The sequence below is a fragment of the Amphiprion ocellaris genome, chromosome 21 (assembly GCF_022539595.1).
Source record: "Amphiprion ocellaris isolate individual 3 ecotype Okinawa chromosome 21, ASM2253959v1, whole genome shotgun sequence".
NCBI lineage: Eukaryota > Metazoa > Chordata > Actinopteri > Pomacentridae > Amphiprion > Amphiprion ocellaris.
The window spans coordinates 26356095-26372612 of NC_072786.1; the positions used below are offsets into that span (position 1 = coordinate 26356095).

Here is a 16518-nt window from a genome sequence, read left to right on the forward strand (position 1 = left end):
TTTGCAGGATTTCACTCCAGATTTCCAGTGCAGGTGTAACTTTTTACTTCACATTTCCTCGTCTCTCAGTCTTTTTCTGCCTCCCACTGAGTCTCTCCTGTTTCTTCCAGGTTCAGACGGCGGCGTTTGATGAAGCCGATGAATCGACTTCACCTCGTCTCCCCTGCAGCCAGTCTTTTCCTCAGAGACTCTGTTACTCAGAGCTACTCGGCAGTGAAATAGAGGCGCCGCTCTGCTTAAGGCTTTTGTGGCGGTTGCAGCTGCAGACTCATGTACAGTACACCGAGCTGACAATGTGCATTTATTACAAATATTCTATGTAGCTAGATTGATCTGTACAAGTCTTGCAGCCTATAAACACGGTGATGAGACACCAAAAAAGCACAAAGCAAATATTTTCTGTCTGAAATTTAAGAAAATATGAAGATAAACCAAAAAAAAAAAACTGAATACTTGACCATTTTTAACAGTTATTTGTTCATGTTGGGCCACAGAAAAGTACATTTTTTAATAAATGTCAACCCATTTAAGGGTGAACTTTTAATGTACAGATTTAAAATGTCAAAGCATGTTTGTTTTATTTGAATAAAAAACACGTAATCTGGTGACATTAGCTTTTTTTTTTTTTTTAAAAGACCATGCTTTGTTATGTAAAACTCAACATTTCTGTCAGTATAAAAGGTATCAAATTCAATCTTAAACATTTTAATCTTTATCTTTTCTGGATAATGATGGTTGTTTTTCTCCTGATGATTCTTAACAGGAGGGCAAGTTTGTTGCTTCTTGATGTTTTTTTAATAATTACTTTAGTTCATTTGAGATGTTTTGAAATGTACAAATTGACAAAGAGAGCATTATAGTATTCTTTCAAAAACTGCACCTATCAAAAGCAAAAACCTGATTCAAACACAGTCTTGTTGTGCAGCGATGCACTGCTCCCAGTGCTCCTGCCACATTTAGAATCATTTGTGATTTCACCATGGACATAACTTTTACAGAGAAAACATCAAATTGTGTGTCAAACTGATTCAAATTTCATGCTGAGAATCAGCCCTAATGACAAAGCCTGGGTTTACGACTACAAACTGGAGACCAAACCGCAGTATTTACAGTGGAAGAACCACTGAAGGAAAACATTCGGCGCAAACGACCAGTATCTAATCACAACGTGTGTGAGTTTTTTGGCCACGACGACCCAACCGTCGCTTACCCAGATTCAGCTTTTTCCATTTCCCCAAAATGAAATTCAAGTGAAAAGGTTGCAATATTCACATATAAGATCCAGCGTTTGCCATGGATGCTGGCTGCTGCACTTACAGAACAAAACTTCCAAGTGTTGCAGGAGCACTGGGAGCAGAGTATTGGTGCTCCGGGTTGTGCAGACCTCGCAAGTTTTATCTGATAAATCCAAGTCATTACTAAAAATATTAACAAAAACATGTCACTAACATTAATTTTGAAAACTTCCAGAGAGCACTTATTTGACTACAGTGACATTCCTTAAACTGTGATTGGATAAATAAAGGATATCTGAGTGTGTCGCTAATGTCTGGTTAAAATGTTGCTCTTGAGTTGCTCACATATATTAGTGAAAGGGGTCCAGTTAGTATGAACAGAGTCTGGGAGTAGCAGTCAAAGTCTTGATAAAACCAGCGACAACTCTTCATCCTATATTTTAATGACTTACTTGCTGTGTGTCCCTGTTAATAGTTTAATGTTGGCCAACATGAGTAAATACAACTCCGTTCTTACCTCTACAGGTGCAGTGTTCTGTGAAAACTCGTCAGCAGAGGGCAGCACCTTCATCGTGGCAGTCTGGATCAGATCAAACCCATTTCCCACCACCACAATCCTCCGACCACCGCTACACAAATGAGCACGAAAAGGCGGAAATTACTACATTTGCTCACAAATTGTTTATATAATTCATTTATTTTTTGCATTGGATAGTTTCGGGATGTTATAAAGGAAGTTTGATTATCAGCAAATATTGATTCGTGACGCTACATTTATCATCTAACACTACATTTACCCTCTAATACTACATTTATGCTCTAACACTACATTTACCCTCTAATACTACATTTACCCTCTAACACTACATTTACCCTCTAACACTACATTTGCGTTCTAACACTACATTTACCCTCTAACACTACATTTACCTTCTAATACTACATTTACCCTCTAATACTATATTTACACTCTAATACTATATTTACCCTCTGATACTACATTTACCCTCTAACACTACATTTACCCTCTAATACTACATTTACCATCTAACATTTCATTTACCCTCTAATACTACATTCACCCTCTAACACTACATTTACCCACTAACACTACATTTACCCTCTAATACTACATTTACCCTCTAATACTACATTTAGTCTGTAATACTACATTTACCCTGTAATACTACATTTAGACAGTGTCCTACTGGAACTTTACAACAAGCTTCTTGAACACCAACAGAACATTAATGAACAGCTTTGATGCAAAAATGCAGTTTTTTCCTAATGCATTGAAGAGCTATTTAGTTGTCAAGCATAAATACCAGATTGATTTTAATAACTTTAATGTACTTTTAGTGTGTATTATGTAGGAAAAATCTATTGGACTGGGACATCCCTAGTGCAGACTCTCATTGTGCTTCTACTTTTAATTTTGGATTTATGCATATAATTGAGGTTTTGTTTAACTTTGTGCATAAACACATTAAAAGGACGGTTAACTTTAAAGCTAGCGTGTGGACCATTTGCATATAATGGACTAAAACTGAGACAGTTACTAAATGAATCATTCACTACGACACTCAAACACCCTTGAATTCAGTCTGAGTATCTCTCAGCAAACTATTCCAGTAAACTTTCTCTTTTATCTCCCTGACTTCACCACCAGACTGGTATACTCACCATACGAAGCTGGCTTTGGGGTAGTAATCTGTGATCTTGGGGTTTTCAGAGTACTGGTACGCTGCTGGGACGTCCTTGGTGGTGTTTTTCCCGTATTTCACCGTCACCGTTAGCTGATCTGAGGGAACCTTCTGCCCTCGATACCTGCCGGTCTTACAGGTGATCTCTTTGCCAAACGACAGGCTATAGAGTAGATAAGAAGACCATGAATACAGACTTTTAGTGTCCAGCTGTCTCTAATAAAGTCAACTGTCTGAGTATATGTCGCTTACACTTCGCAGGGAAATCCCCCCACTGAGACGGTGACATCGTCTTTAGTCGCCGTGTCCAGGTTTTCTCCACCGATGGTGATCACGGTTCCTCCGGCTGCTGGACCCTTGGCTGGCTGGACGGTGGTCGGTTTGGGGTCCTGGACAGAAAACATGATGAATTAGTACTTAAAATGCTGCTTGTTTCGACTCACCCTGAAGCGTAACCAGCACTGTGAAATATAAAACGATAAAGAGGAGGGAAAATGCTCCAATGGGACCCATTTACTCACTTGACATCTTGTGTTTTTCCTCTATGTAATTATGTTGGAAAAGCAAACATAACATCTTAAATATAACTATTAGGCTGTGGTCATCATGCTTTCTGTGCTTCTTGGTTGACTTTCATCTTGAATTTAGAAAAACACGCAAAATGCAAAAAAGAGCAGATGGTTCGTTAAGAGATAAAAGTTTGTGAAAAAAAAGGTGAAAATCTGACAATTCTCTATTTTTTGCAGTTTCTAGCTCAGATAACTGGTGTAATTTTCTTATTTTTTTTAAAAGATAACATTCCTTTCAAACCTCCCACCAGGTTTCGGGCGTAGAGGGTTAAATATTACAATATATTTGAAGTGAATTGGATAAATTGATGGCAGTAAATAGGACACTGCATTTATCACGCCTTTACTGATACACCTGAGACCCATTGAGGCCAAGTGAGGCTTATTTAGGGCCCCATATTGCAGCCGGTCAGATTTATGGTCCCACACCAACACCTGATGACTGACTGATCAGAATCAAACAGTCAGGAGGCATAATTTAATCTGCCTAGAAGGCCGTTGTTCAGCTCAAAAGGTCAAACAGCGCTCTGGGAGGCTGCTCCAGATGGTCACTTTAAACAACATATGGCCGACCACCTGGATGCAGAGGAACGCAGCAGGTTCAGGTAAACACTGTTTATACACATCTAACATTCAGAGACCAGCAGAGCGACTCCGTTAGGAAGCAGCCGCAAGTAGGAGTAAAATAAAACACAATAAAACAAGCGTAATCCAGAGAGATGGAGCTTCACTGGGAGCGACGGTGAACGTTTTTATGTGGAAAAGTAAAGATAAAAGCAAAATACAACAAAGGAAACAGCGAATAAATGCACTTTAACATCACTCAGGCTTCCACTGATGATCAGATCTGTTAGACACATAAAAAAAGCAGGAACACCATCATGTTTTATGTGTTTGATTCACTTTCTAGCCATGAATTAAACCTCTAAAATCCAATTTCCGTGTTCCAAAGTGACATTTTTAGAAGCTATTTCCCAAAACAATCTATTATTGAACTATTTGCTTCCCACTGTGAAAAATGGGTCACATCAGTAATGCCATTTAGACCTGATCTTTATTCTGATGAGGATTTCGTAAAGAATCACTCCCTCTGTGTACATAGTTGTGTTGGACTTACTTGTGATAAAGAGTAAATTACAAAAAAAGAGAGAGAAAATACAGGATGGAATGGAAACGGATGCAACATCTGGATTTTTGAAGAAGGAAAATTTAAATAAATAACTGGGAAAATAAAAGAACAAAAGAGAAAATCTATTTATACTTTCAAAATGGCTTAAAAGAAGCTCTGTACTGTTATTTCCTCGAGATTGTAACCAACTTTGAGCATCAGTATTATGGGATTTATCGTAGTTTGAACAGTAAAACTGCAGCAGCTTAATGTCTTCAGAGTCATAAAAACTGTATTCCTCATCTTATCTTGTCTTATGTCTCCATCTTAGCAATGCTTGACTCCTCTGAACTCCCATCTAATTAAAAAATGAACAAATAGGCGGAAACTCATCAAACTATAAACTGTCCTGTGAAGGCCACGCCCTTAATTATGTATGATTTTGACCTTAATACACATTAAAAAGGTGAGTTTTATACAAATTCATCCCCTGTACAGTTGTCATGATCAGAGAAATTAGCTTTATAAGGACTAAACCAGTTTATTCTACCATTTTCTTAAAGAACTACTCAGCTGTCAAACATACACTGGGTTGATTTTAAAACTTTTATTGTACTTGAAGTGTGTATTATTCAGTAAAATGGGGCTCCACATTGGCAGACGCTTAATATTAAAAGACTCAGATTGAATAAAGACAAAAAACTTTCTCCAGGAATGAGCTTGTCGACTTTCATTGTTGGATTTTGTGCCAATCAAACAATAACAACCTGATAATTTTCCCTTTATACGTCAAACTTTCCAAACTGAGAACACTTTGGCATGAAAATAATCACACTCGGAGAGTAAAATAATAATAAAAACCTCCCTCAGATGTGTCAAATCAAATGGCAGAGACAGACAGGAGAAGAAAATAAAACGAGACGCAAACATGAAACTTTAACCGAGCCGAGTTCATTCTGTCCCAACCGCCATCCTGCAGGTGCGAACGCTTTGATCACATCAAAACCAAACATATTTTAATTTCTCCGAAGCTAAATAACTCAACAACTGAACCCCGCTGTATTTAGGCGGCGAGCTCTAACTAAAAACAATAACAACAAAGAAGAGAATCAGCGCCATGAGGGAGTTTTTCAACCTGCGCGCTCGAGAAGTATATTGAGAAAGAAGCTGAAAACACACCAGCTGGTCGCTCTCCTGTTTGCTCTGGAAGGTTTTGTTCAGCGCCGACAGGACGGCGAACAGAACAAGAGGGAATATTAGCTCTTATTTTCACTGGAGGATGGAAATTTAAGAAGCCAATCTGTCTGGTGAAATAAGACACAGCAGTCGAGCACGGCGTGTGAAAGAAGCTAGCTGTGGCTGCTTGGAAGCCAAAATAAAAGGTATGAATATGAATCTGGAGCGGAGATGAACAATGTTTTCTAAATCAGCACAGCACGAGTGAGCACAGCTGCTGAGACGCACTTAAGCATTTGGCTCGTCGGCGTTTCAGATTTGTTCTCGCTGTTCTGGCAGCGTCGAGACGCAAACACAAAAATAAATATCCCCAAAGAGAGACAAACTCAGAACAACTCCGCCTGGTTGGAAGGTAGAAGCAAAGACAAAAGCAGCAGCTACTCAAATATAGTTGGTGAGTTAGTCAAAGAGAAAGAAAACACAAATTCACCAGCAGATTTACAGGAGATGGAAATCTGAACAAATATATTACGAGAATACCATCTTTCTGAACCTCTAAACCTACCAACAGGCTTGAAAAGCAAATTAACTCTAAAAAAAATAACCAGCATGAGCTTTTCTGTCAGGAAAATGAACCAAATCTGACTTGAAAATGATTAAATTTAATCACAATCCCTATATTCTACATGTTTCATTTAAAGATTTGCCAAAAAATCCCATTGGTTCAACCACTTTTTGTGAAAACTAAAAAGTCTGTTTTCTCAGGGCAATTATGAATCTATTAATATTAATTCAGAGATTCACCAGCAGATTTAGAGGAGATGGAAATCTGAACAAACCTATAAACCCCTCTGAAACTGAAAACCCAGTGGGAGGTTAGAAAGGAATATTATCTTTTTTAAAAAAAATCCCACTAATTCTCCTCTAAGATGTGCTATTCTGTTGGAAAAATGAACAAATTTTAGCAATTTTAAAGGACCTAAAACTTATTTTCACAACCAACACAACTATTTAGTTGCTACTGTACATGAGAGACTTGTGTATTTGTGTTTTTGTCTAAACTCTTCTTACACATTTCAATGGGTGGGACTCAGCTGCACAAAGTTGATGTGACAAACTTTAATGTACCAATCAGAGTTCAGAAATATTTGAATTAAAATATTACCTAAGATGTTTATCAGCTTGTCTCTGACTATACAATTGATGTTTATCATTGCTAATTATTGATTATTATTGTTTGATACTGTAGAGAAATATTTAAGACCTGAAACCAGGTTTTTAAGGGCTTAAACATACCATATATTATGCATTACATACTGTCATGTCTTTCTGCCTCTTTATATTGTCTTTAGCATGTCAGATCTGTTCAACATTTTGCTAAAAGTCACATGTGGTCCTCTCCTGTGGCACTGTGGCTAATTATTAGCGTCAATTTTGCTTTAAATGCAATTAAAAGGCCAGTAAATAGTAAAACAATGCATCTTCAGGTTAGTTTATTTCTCTTAAACCCCCAAATAATCAGTTTGCAATAATATATAACAGAAAAACTACAATCTGTCCCATTTCCTGCCAAATAAACGACTAATCACTACAGCAGTCACGTTTTATTGATCAGCTAATTGCTTAATTGATAATGAATTTCAGCTCAACTCTCCTCTTTGTCCTTAATGTTCCTTTAAATTACCTGAAAATGCAGCCAAAGCAGGAAAATGTCATTAATAAATGTTTTTGTGACCTTTAGACTAATAATTTTAATGAGCTATTTTATTACCTGAGCGGTTAACCTCTACAAGGCGGCTCTGCCTCTTAGTATTTCTGTAGCGTTGGTTTAATATCCCGTTTTTGACAGTTAGACGAATGAACAAAGCAGTGATCCACAGTTTATACCCTGAGCTGAGCCTCAGAGATGCGCCGCTGCTGATGTAAATTAGTCTCAGCGAGTATTCCAATGTTCTGAAACCCAAAACCTACCAACAGGCTTGAAAGACAAATTAACTCTAAAAAAAATAACCAGCATGAGCTTTTCTGTCAGGAAAATGAACCAAATCTGACTTGAAAATGATTAAATTTAATCACAATCCCTATATTCTACATGTTTCATTTAAAGATTTGCCAAAAAATCCCATTGGTTCAACCACTTTTTGTGAAAACTAAAAAGTCTGTTTTCTCAGGGCAATTATGAATCTATTAATATTAATTCAGAGATTCACCAGCAGATTTAGAGGAGATGGAAATCTGAACAAACCTATAAACCCCTCTGAAACTGAAAACCCAGTGGGAGGTTAGAAAGGAATATTATCTTTTTTAAAAAAAATCCCACTAATTCTCCTCTAAGATGTGCTATTCTGTTGGAAAAATGAACAAATTTTAGCAATTTTAAAGGACCTAAAACTTATTTTCACAACCAACACAACTATTTAGTTGCTACTGTACATGAGAGACTTGTGTATTTGTGTTTTTGTCTAAACTCTTCTTACACATTTCAATGGGTGGGACTCAGCTGCACAAAGTTGATGTGACAAACTTTAATGTACCAATCAGAGTTCAGAAATATTTGAATTAAAATATTACCTAAGATGTTTATCAGCTTGTCTCTGACTATACAATTGATGTTTATCATTGCTAATTATTGATTATTATTGTTTGATACTGTAGAGAAATATTTAAGACCTGAAACCAGGTTTTTAAGGGCTTAAACATACCATATATTATGCATTACATACTGTCATGTCTTTCTGCCTCTTTATATTGTCTTTAGCATGTCAGATCTGTTCAACATTTTGCTAAAAGTCACATGTGGTCCTCTCCTGTGGCACTGTGGCTAATTATTAGCGTCAATTTTGCTTTAAATGCAATTAAAAGGCCAGTAAATAGTAAAACAATGCATCTTCAGGTTAGTTTATTTCTCTTAAACCCCCAAATAATCAGTTTGCAATAATATATAACAGAAAAACTACAATCTGTCCCATTTCCTGCCAAATAAACGACTAATCACTACAGCAGTCACGTTTTATTGATCAGCTAATTGCTTAATTGATAATGAATTTCAGCTCAACTCTCCTCTTTGTCCTTAATGTTCCTTTAAATTACCTGAAAATGCAGCCAAAGCAGGAAAATGTCATTAATAAATGTTTTTGTGACCTTTAGACTAATAATTTTAATGAGCTATTTTATTACCTGAGCGGTTAACCTCTACAAGGCGGCTCTGCCTCTTAGTATTTCTGTAGCGTTGGTTTAATATCCCGTTTTTGACAGTTAGACGAATGAACAAAGCAGTGATCCACAGTTTATACCCTGAGCTGAGCCTCAGAGATGCGCCGCTGCTGATGTAAATTAGTCTCAGCAGTTTGCTTTAATTAGCTTTTTCTCAGCTCAATAGAAACAAACAACAAATATGAAAATGAACATCGCTATTTGAATTAAACAACTGAGCCTGAGATGGGAAACAAAACTGAACAGCAGGTGAAACGTATTTATTTTGATCGTGTTTGTTTCTCTGTTCAGGTAAGAAAAAAAGAGAAGTTGAATGGAGTTTTGTGCAGCGGTGAATGTGTGAATTTGTATGTGAAGGATATTTTTGCTGCATCTTTGAGGAGCTGTGTGCTTCTGCTTTGTGATAAACCTTTTAATGTTTCGGGGGTTTGATCCGCTGGGTTTTGAAGCGGTTGTGTTTCGTATCGCCTCAGAAACTCTGATGAGGTTTCGTGCGCAGCATCTGCAGGTTCCAGGATGCCGGATTTAAAAATTTCTAAAAGCGTCCTGCAGCTGGAACGAGACGCTTTAAGGAGGAAAATCAGGAAGCGACAGCAAACGTGACGGAAATCAAACTACTGTACGAATGCGGCGGCAGCACATGTTGACTCTGTGTCTAGTGAAGCAGACAGGAAGTGTGTTGTACCGCTAAAAGGTTTCCTGTGGTGTTTTCATGGCTCTGAAATGACGCTTCGCTGAGCCTCTGAGCTCATTATCTCTAATTATCAGTGTGCTGAATCGCACAGAACCTGTTGCGTTTGTAAAAACACGGCTTCAAACTGCTGCTGTTGATACCAAACTCCACAGGAGATCTTTAATCTAAGAGTGGACCTGCATTAGCATCCAGTTAGCATTAGTCTCACTTAGCTAACCACACTATCATTTTGCTGTAGAAGTAAAAAACACTTGTGACTTGTTGGTATTTCCTGTATTTTGGGTGTTTCCTCAAAATAGCGACAGCTGGGATTCTTGTTGTGGAATATTTGCATGCATTAAGATGAGTTCTGAGACAAAAATGGATAATAAACCGCAAAAAAAAAAACAACTACAAGATCCAAATCTTCTGTAGAACTTTCATTTTCAGTGCAGTAGTTTTCTGCCTGGGGGTTGTTGTTGCCGATTGAAATGATCGATCAATGGCTGGCTTATACTCGTAACCTACATCCAGTCAGTAAGGCTACGTGGTCACTGATTTGCAGTTACAAGGTGCGATCAATAAGTTCCAGGACTGCGTCGAGAGAAGGCTAAAAATGGTTTATATTTGGCTGTTAGTGCTATAGCCTCCTGGTGCAGCGCTACTCTGCTCCCAGTGCTCCTGCCACGTCTGAAATTCTCACCTGAAGCCTCGTTCTGACCACCTGAAGGTGTGCATTTTCATTTTTACAAAGGACTTTACCATTTCCCATCTAACTGAGCCAACCTTTAAGTCAAGGCTCCTTGTCAGGGGCAACAGTTGTGTTTATGGTTGCCACCCGGAGACCAAACAGTTGATGATGGACGATGTTTTCTTCAACATTTATGAGGTTGTGCTGCATAAATTCGGCACCAGAGTTGAGCTATTCTGAAACCTCCCAAAGGTTTTGAGGGGGAATATTCTGCACAGAAAACCTAAATTATGCCATCCTACCTGCGCAAAGGCACTGAAAATGTCCACGTTTTTTGGACATAACTACTCAACAGTTGCTCTCCACTTGCTCTGCTCACCAGACTTGACTCCCGGCGACTTGAATGAGTGAAATTCAAGTTGAAGGGTTGCTGTTATTGTGCCTTTGGGCTTTTGTAAGTTTGCAAACTTTAAAACAAAGCAGCTTTAGAATAAACTGAACAGAAGGGAAAAACTCCAAAAGGTCAATTTTACCTACTTTTTGACACAACTTCTAGCCATGATTGATGAATAGTGAATTAAATACGCTCCTTTGATTGTTCTGAACAAACACCTACCAACATGCTTATATGAGCCTTGAAAGTTTACCCAGAATGCACTTTTTAAATTGTCTCTGATGAAATATCAGAAAACAGAAACACATCCAGGGTACCAATGATTGTTTCTATGACTTTATGTTATAGACATTAAACTGCTGCAGTTTTACTGTTCAAACAATGATACATCCCATAATACTGATGCTCGATGCGTATAGAAAAAGGTATTTAAATTTAAGCCATTTTGGAAGATTATTTTTAGTCATTTTGGCAATTTTTTATGTCTTAAAGGATGTGTTTTGGACCATTTTGGACATTTTTTTTTTGTCATTTTGGATATTTTTTTTTTACTTTGAAAAAGCTCTGTGGCATTTTGGAAAAGCTTCAGGTTATTTAGATATGTTTTAACCATTTTTGGACAATTGAGTCATTTTGGACAAGTTTTGTTACAGTTTTAAAAAAAGTTTCAGGTCATTCTGGAAAAGCTTGAGGTATTTTGGACAGTTTCTGACAAAATGTGGATACATTTGAAGCATGCTGGATGATTCTTTTAGCAATCATTTTAGACAAACTGAAACAGAAAACACTGACAATGATTGACATTGCTGAACGACAGCCAGATTTAATGTTCAGACTGTGACACCTGGATGGATGTAAAACTGATCTGGTGTCAGTTTTTACCAGAACTCGGATGTGTCTATCTGCTGTACTGATGAAGTTCTGAGGCTCAGAAATGATGGAAAAGGTCCATTAAAAAGTGATAAATCTATGAAGTTTGAGGGCCTGGAAGTATGTAAATATTCATAGTATGAAGGTAAAAGTCTGCATGGATCAGAGATTATCAGCTGTATTTAATCATTTATTCTTACTGACATTCAGATCTTTCTCCCAGTAAACGAAAGACAACCATCACAGACACACAACACATTTAAGACAAGAAGAAGAAGAGTTACAAAACCCTCAGATAAAGGAGCTTTAAAGTCTGTGAGGGACATTAGAATCAGCTCCAGGGCAGCTTGCAGTTTCTTTCTTTTATCTTCCCTGAAACCAGTTCTGTCGAGGTTCAGACAGATTTAAAGGCTATCTGAGGTGAAGTCGACGCTGCAGGTTTAAACGTGAGCAGAGATGTGAGGAAGTCTGGAAGATTTAACCGTTTAGAGATGAATATCATGACCTGAGTCTGTGAGTCCATTCAACCTGTGATTTATAAAAACAAACCCAACCAAATCTGATTCTTTATCTCCAAAAACTTTAGTACATTTAATGAAGATATGCAAAGTTTTACTTTCATACTAGTATTTATACTTCATCCCAGCAGATTGGAAGTAGGTCAAGTTGTACCAGAAATGCCTCTGTTTCTATATTTTTAATATTTAAAAATAACTTTGTGGGTATTTGAAACTAACTATTGATCAACTGGACTCATTTTCTTGATGATTCAGATCATTTATTACAAAGAGTAATTTAACCCTTAGAGCCTGACCGACACAAATTCACATCCAAGTATTTTGAAACATACAAGCCTTTAAACTGCGTAGAATTGGGTCGATTTTGAGCTTTTTAATGGACCTTTCAATGCACAAAACATCTAAAACATTATCCTAAATGTTTTAGAATGTGTCCAAAATGAAAGAAAATTGTCCAAAGTGACTCTTAAAAGGCTCGATTTGTCCAGAATGACTGAAAACTTAACTAAAATGACAAAAACCTGTCAAAAGTTATTCAAACCCTGTTCTAAATGAGTTATAATCTAACCAAAATGCAGAAAAAAAGTGTCCACAATCACTTAAAAACCTCTCCAAAATGAGAAAAAGACTTGTACAGTGGCTCAAAATGGTTTCTAATTTCCAAAACACCTCAAACTTTTCCAAAATGACTTTGGTGATTCAGTTTGTCCAAAATAATTCAAAACTTGATTAAAATGACAAAAATCGGGCCTAAATAAGGTAAACCAAACCAACAAAATTTGTCCTATAAATTTTATAACCATCTCTGAGCACCAACATTATGGGATGTATCGTAGTTTGAACATTACAACTGCAGCAGCTTAATGTCTATGACAAATAATCATAGAAACAATCATTGGTATCCTGGATGTGTTTCTGTTTCAGTTTGTCACAAATGACTCAAAAGTGGCCCAAAATGTCAAATAATTTCTCCAATATGACTTAAACATCATCCCAGATACCTCAACATGATCCAAAATACTGCAAAACCTTTCAATAATGAATAAAAACTATCCAAAATAGCTCAACGATATCCAGAATGCCTCAAAGTTTTTCTGGAATGACTAAAACCTTTTCCAAATTTTAAAGAAAATCGTCTAAATGACTGATTAAAACTTATCTAAAATGTCTCAAAATATTTTCAAAATGGAAAAAAAATGGTGGAAAATGTTTAAAAATGTATCTAAAATGACTCAAAACTTGACCAAAATTATTCAAAAATGGCCAATTTTCACTACAACCAACTTTGAACATCAGTATTATGGGATGTATCGTAGTGTGAACAGTAAAACTGCAGCAGTTTAATGTGTATGACAGAGTCAGAGACACAGTTATTGGTACCTTGGATGTGTTTCTGTTTTACTGATAATTCACCAGAGAAAACTTTAAAAAGTGCATTCTGGGTAAATTTTCACGGCTCATATCATCATGTTGGTAGGTGTTTGGTCAGAACAATTCCAGGCAATGAAAGGAGCATTTTTACCATCACTTGATACCAGAATCATCTTCTACACACGATTCACTCTTTGGCAAAAATCTTTTCTGAAATGGTAAATGACAACAGGAAATGACTCAAATGAAAGAATTCCTGCTGCTCTGAATGTGACATAAACTGTTTCAATAGCGTTGATTATCAGCCACAGTGATGGAGGTCATTAAAAGCACAGAGGTCTTTGTCATGGTGCCGCTTTACCAGCCAATATACACTTTCTTACCGTTTCCACTGGTGAAGATGGTTTTTTAAAGTGTTTCAGTCTTTAACAAATTCCTATTGGCTTATAGTTTAACATTTGAGTGGAAGTAAATCTGATTTGGTTGCAGTTGTTTAAAGAATATCTACATCTGGAAGCATCTTCAGTGCAGTGTTTGGGTTCAGACATACCCGGTAGGTGAAGACGACCTTGGATGTTCCTCTTCTTCCTCCCTCCACTTCCACCTCGACTGCTCCACTGTTGGTTGGTTCGAACGGGAGGTCGGATGGAGGAACTCGCCTCGCTGGGCCGATTTCACAAACCACACTGAGGACAGAAACACAAGAAGGCACTAAATACTAGATCAGAAATGACCATTTTTAAGAACATACTCTGAGAAAATGGTGAAAAATGGTTCCTCTAAAAACAAAGTGGCATCTTTTTCTGTCCAAAGCACAAACACAGTGGATTTCCAATTGTAAAAGACCAAATAAACAACAAAACATTCACATTTCAGAAGCTGGAACCACAGAATTTCTTCAATTCAATTCAATTCAATTTTATTTATATAGCGCCAATTACAGTCAAATTGTCTCGAGACGCTTTACAGAACCCATATGCCTGACCCCCAGAGCAAGCCAAAAGGCGACAGTGCTTGACTGTCTTTTTCTTTACTGCTTCATTTTCTGCAAATCACTGTAGCTCCAGGAGCTCGAGAGCTTCAAATCAATTCCAACCTGACAAAAAATATCTTATTATAAAGTCTAGAATCTTGCAATTTCTTGAGAGTTTCACCGTTTTTCTTAGTCTGCCAGAGCAAAATTCATCCAGTGAGAGGTGCGAAAGCAAAAGTAATAAGATTTAATGTAGCGTTTCTAAAATCAAAGTAATTTCAACTTGATTTTTTTTCTTATTTATGATTTAGAAGATATTCTTCTCTCTTTTTCTGCATGATTGTTCGGTTTCCATAGAGATGCGTGACTTTATACTGCAGTGAAAAATGAGATGGCAGATGTTTTTTATATATGAACTTGGACAATCAAAGTCTAAAAGTTGCAGCATTTACGACATAAAATGTGTGAATTTTGTTGCAATAATTCAGCAAATACATATACGTTTAATTTTCAACACTATTTACACAGTTCTTTCCTGCAATACCTCTTAAATATAGAAATCTTAAAGGACATTTTCATTGATGGTAGCAGAATTTTCCATTAACGTGCAACTTTGAAGGAAATAGAAACCTGTTTTTGTAACCAGTGCAACTATTTCCTAACACAATTGTTGTAATTTTACTTTAGAGACTCGTGTTTTTGTGTTTTTTCTCACGTGTCAATGGGCGGGGCTCAGTTGCACAAAGTTGATATGACATATTTTTGCGTACCAATCAGGATTTGGAAATATTTGAATCATATTATAGCTAAAGATGTTTATTAGCTTGTTTCTGACTAAACACTTGCTATTGATGTGCAACTTTGAAGGAAACGGAAAATTTTTTTTGCAACCAATTCAATTGTTTCCTTTATTTTACTTTAGAGACTTGTGTGTTTTTTCCCGCTGGTTTCAGTCGGTGGGTCACAGTTGCATAAAGGTGACGTCACATATTTTTGTGAATTTGAATCAAAATATAGCTAAAGATGTTTATTAGCTTGCCTCTGATGAAACAGCTGCTATTTATGTGGAACTTTTAAGGAAATGGAAAACGATTTTCGTAACCAGCTTCTTATTCTGAACAACATGGTTGTATTTAAACTATTTTCTGACAAAAAACACTTGAGTTTAGAGGGTTAACATTGTATCTTACTTCAGTAGAGTTTGAAAAGTGAATTTTTTCCCCTTTACCATGTCAATAAGACTCTTGAATCTCAAATCAATCAGGAGTTTTAATCAAGTTTCGGCTCGACTCTGATCAAAGTTGCCCCTTTTGCACTCGAACATCAGTCTGAGGACATTAAAAAAATCAGCTTCAAAAAGAGATTAGAGGCGGCAGGATCGACGCCTCGCCTCTTGAAGCTTTAATTCGAGCTCAGAGGGAGAGCGAGGCCCGGTTATGCGCAGTAATTAATTAATGTCAGCAGCCTGTCAGAGGTTCACGTGTTCGGCTTCACCTGGTCGCTGCTGCCGGCTGCATGTTAACGAGGTTTTACCTGGTGGAGACAGAATATCTGTCCTCCTGGTGAACACAGTCCACTCTGGCCACCGTGATCTTCCTGATGTCCTCCTTCTTTATCCCCATGTTGGAGCCTTTGATGGTGACCGAGATCCGACCGTTCAGAGGCCCGTAACGAGGGACGATCTGCACGAAAAGATGAGAAATAACAGGAAATATAAAACGAGCAGCCGGATTTATAGAGTAGGTTACAGGAGATGCTTTCTAAAGAGCGTCACCTCCAGAAAACTACAATATTTAGTATTTTTTTCCAATTATAAACATCCATCAGTGAGGCTGGCTGCAGTCAGAGCTGAAAAAGGAATGAAACTTTTAACTACAGAAGGCAGTGAACTATTCTTTATACACTGCAGCTAACTCTGTACTGTAAAACAACAACAAAAAACAAAAGCAGGGTGTCAGAATTTTTTTAAAATGAACAGTGGAGTACTGTAAATTTGAAAACTGTAAAAAAAACAGCAAATTATC

General features: G+C 37.2%; 1 protein-coding gene across 3 annotated transcripts in view; it reads right to left on the reverse strand.

Moving 5' to 3' along the window:
- LOC111581796 (plexin-B2-like) overlaps nt 1–16518 on the reverse strand; it is a 272748-nt gene that overhangs the window by 41582 nt on the left and 214648 nt on the right. For all 3 annotated transcript variants that reach the window (XM_055006285.1, XM_055006284.1, XM_055006283.1), the window contains 5 exons: nt 16028–16176; nt 14072–14207; nt 3191–3327; nt 2919–3101; nt 1753–1864 (listed from right to left, as the gene is read on the reverse strand). In XM_055006285.1, the coding sequence (XP_054862260.1) occupies nt 1753–1864; nt 2919–3101; nt 3191–3327; nt 14072–14207; nt 16028–16176 (717 nt within the window). The remainder of the gene's footprint in view (nt 1–1752; nt 1865–2918; nt 3102–3190; nt 3328–14071; nt 14208–16027; nt 16177–16518) is intronic.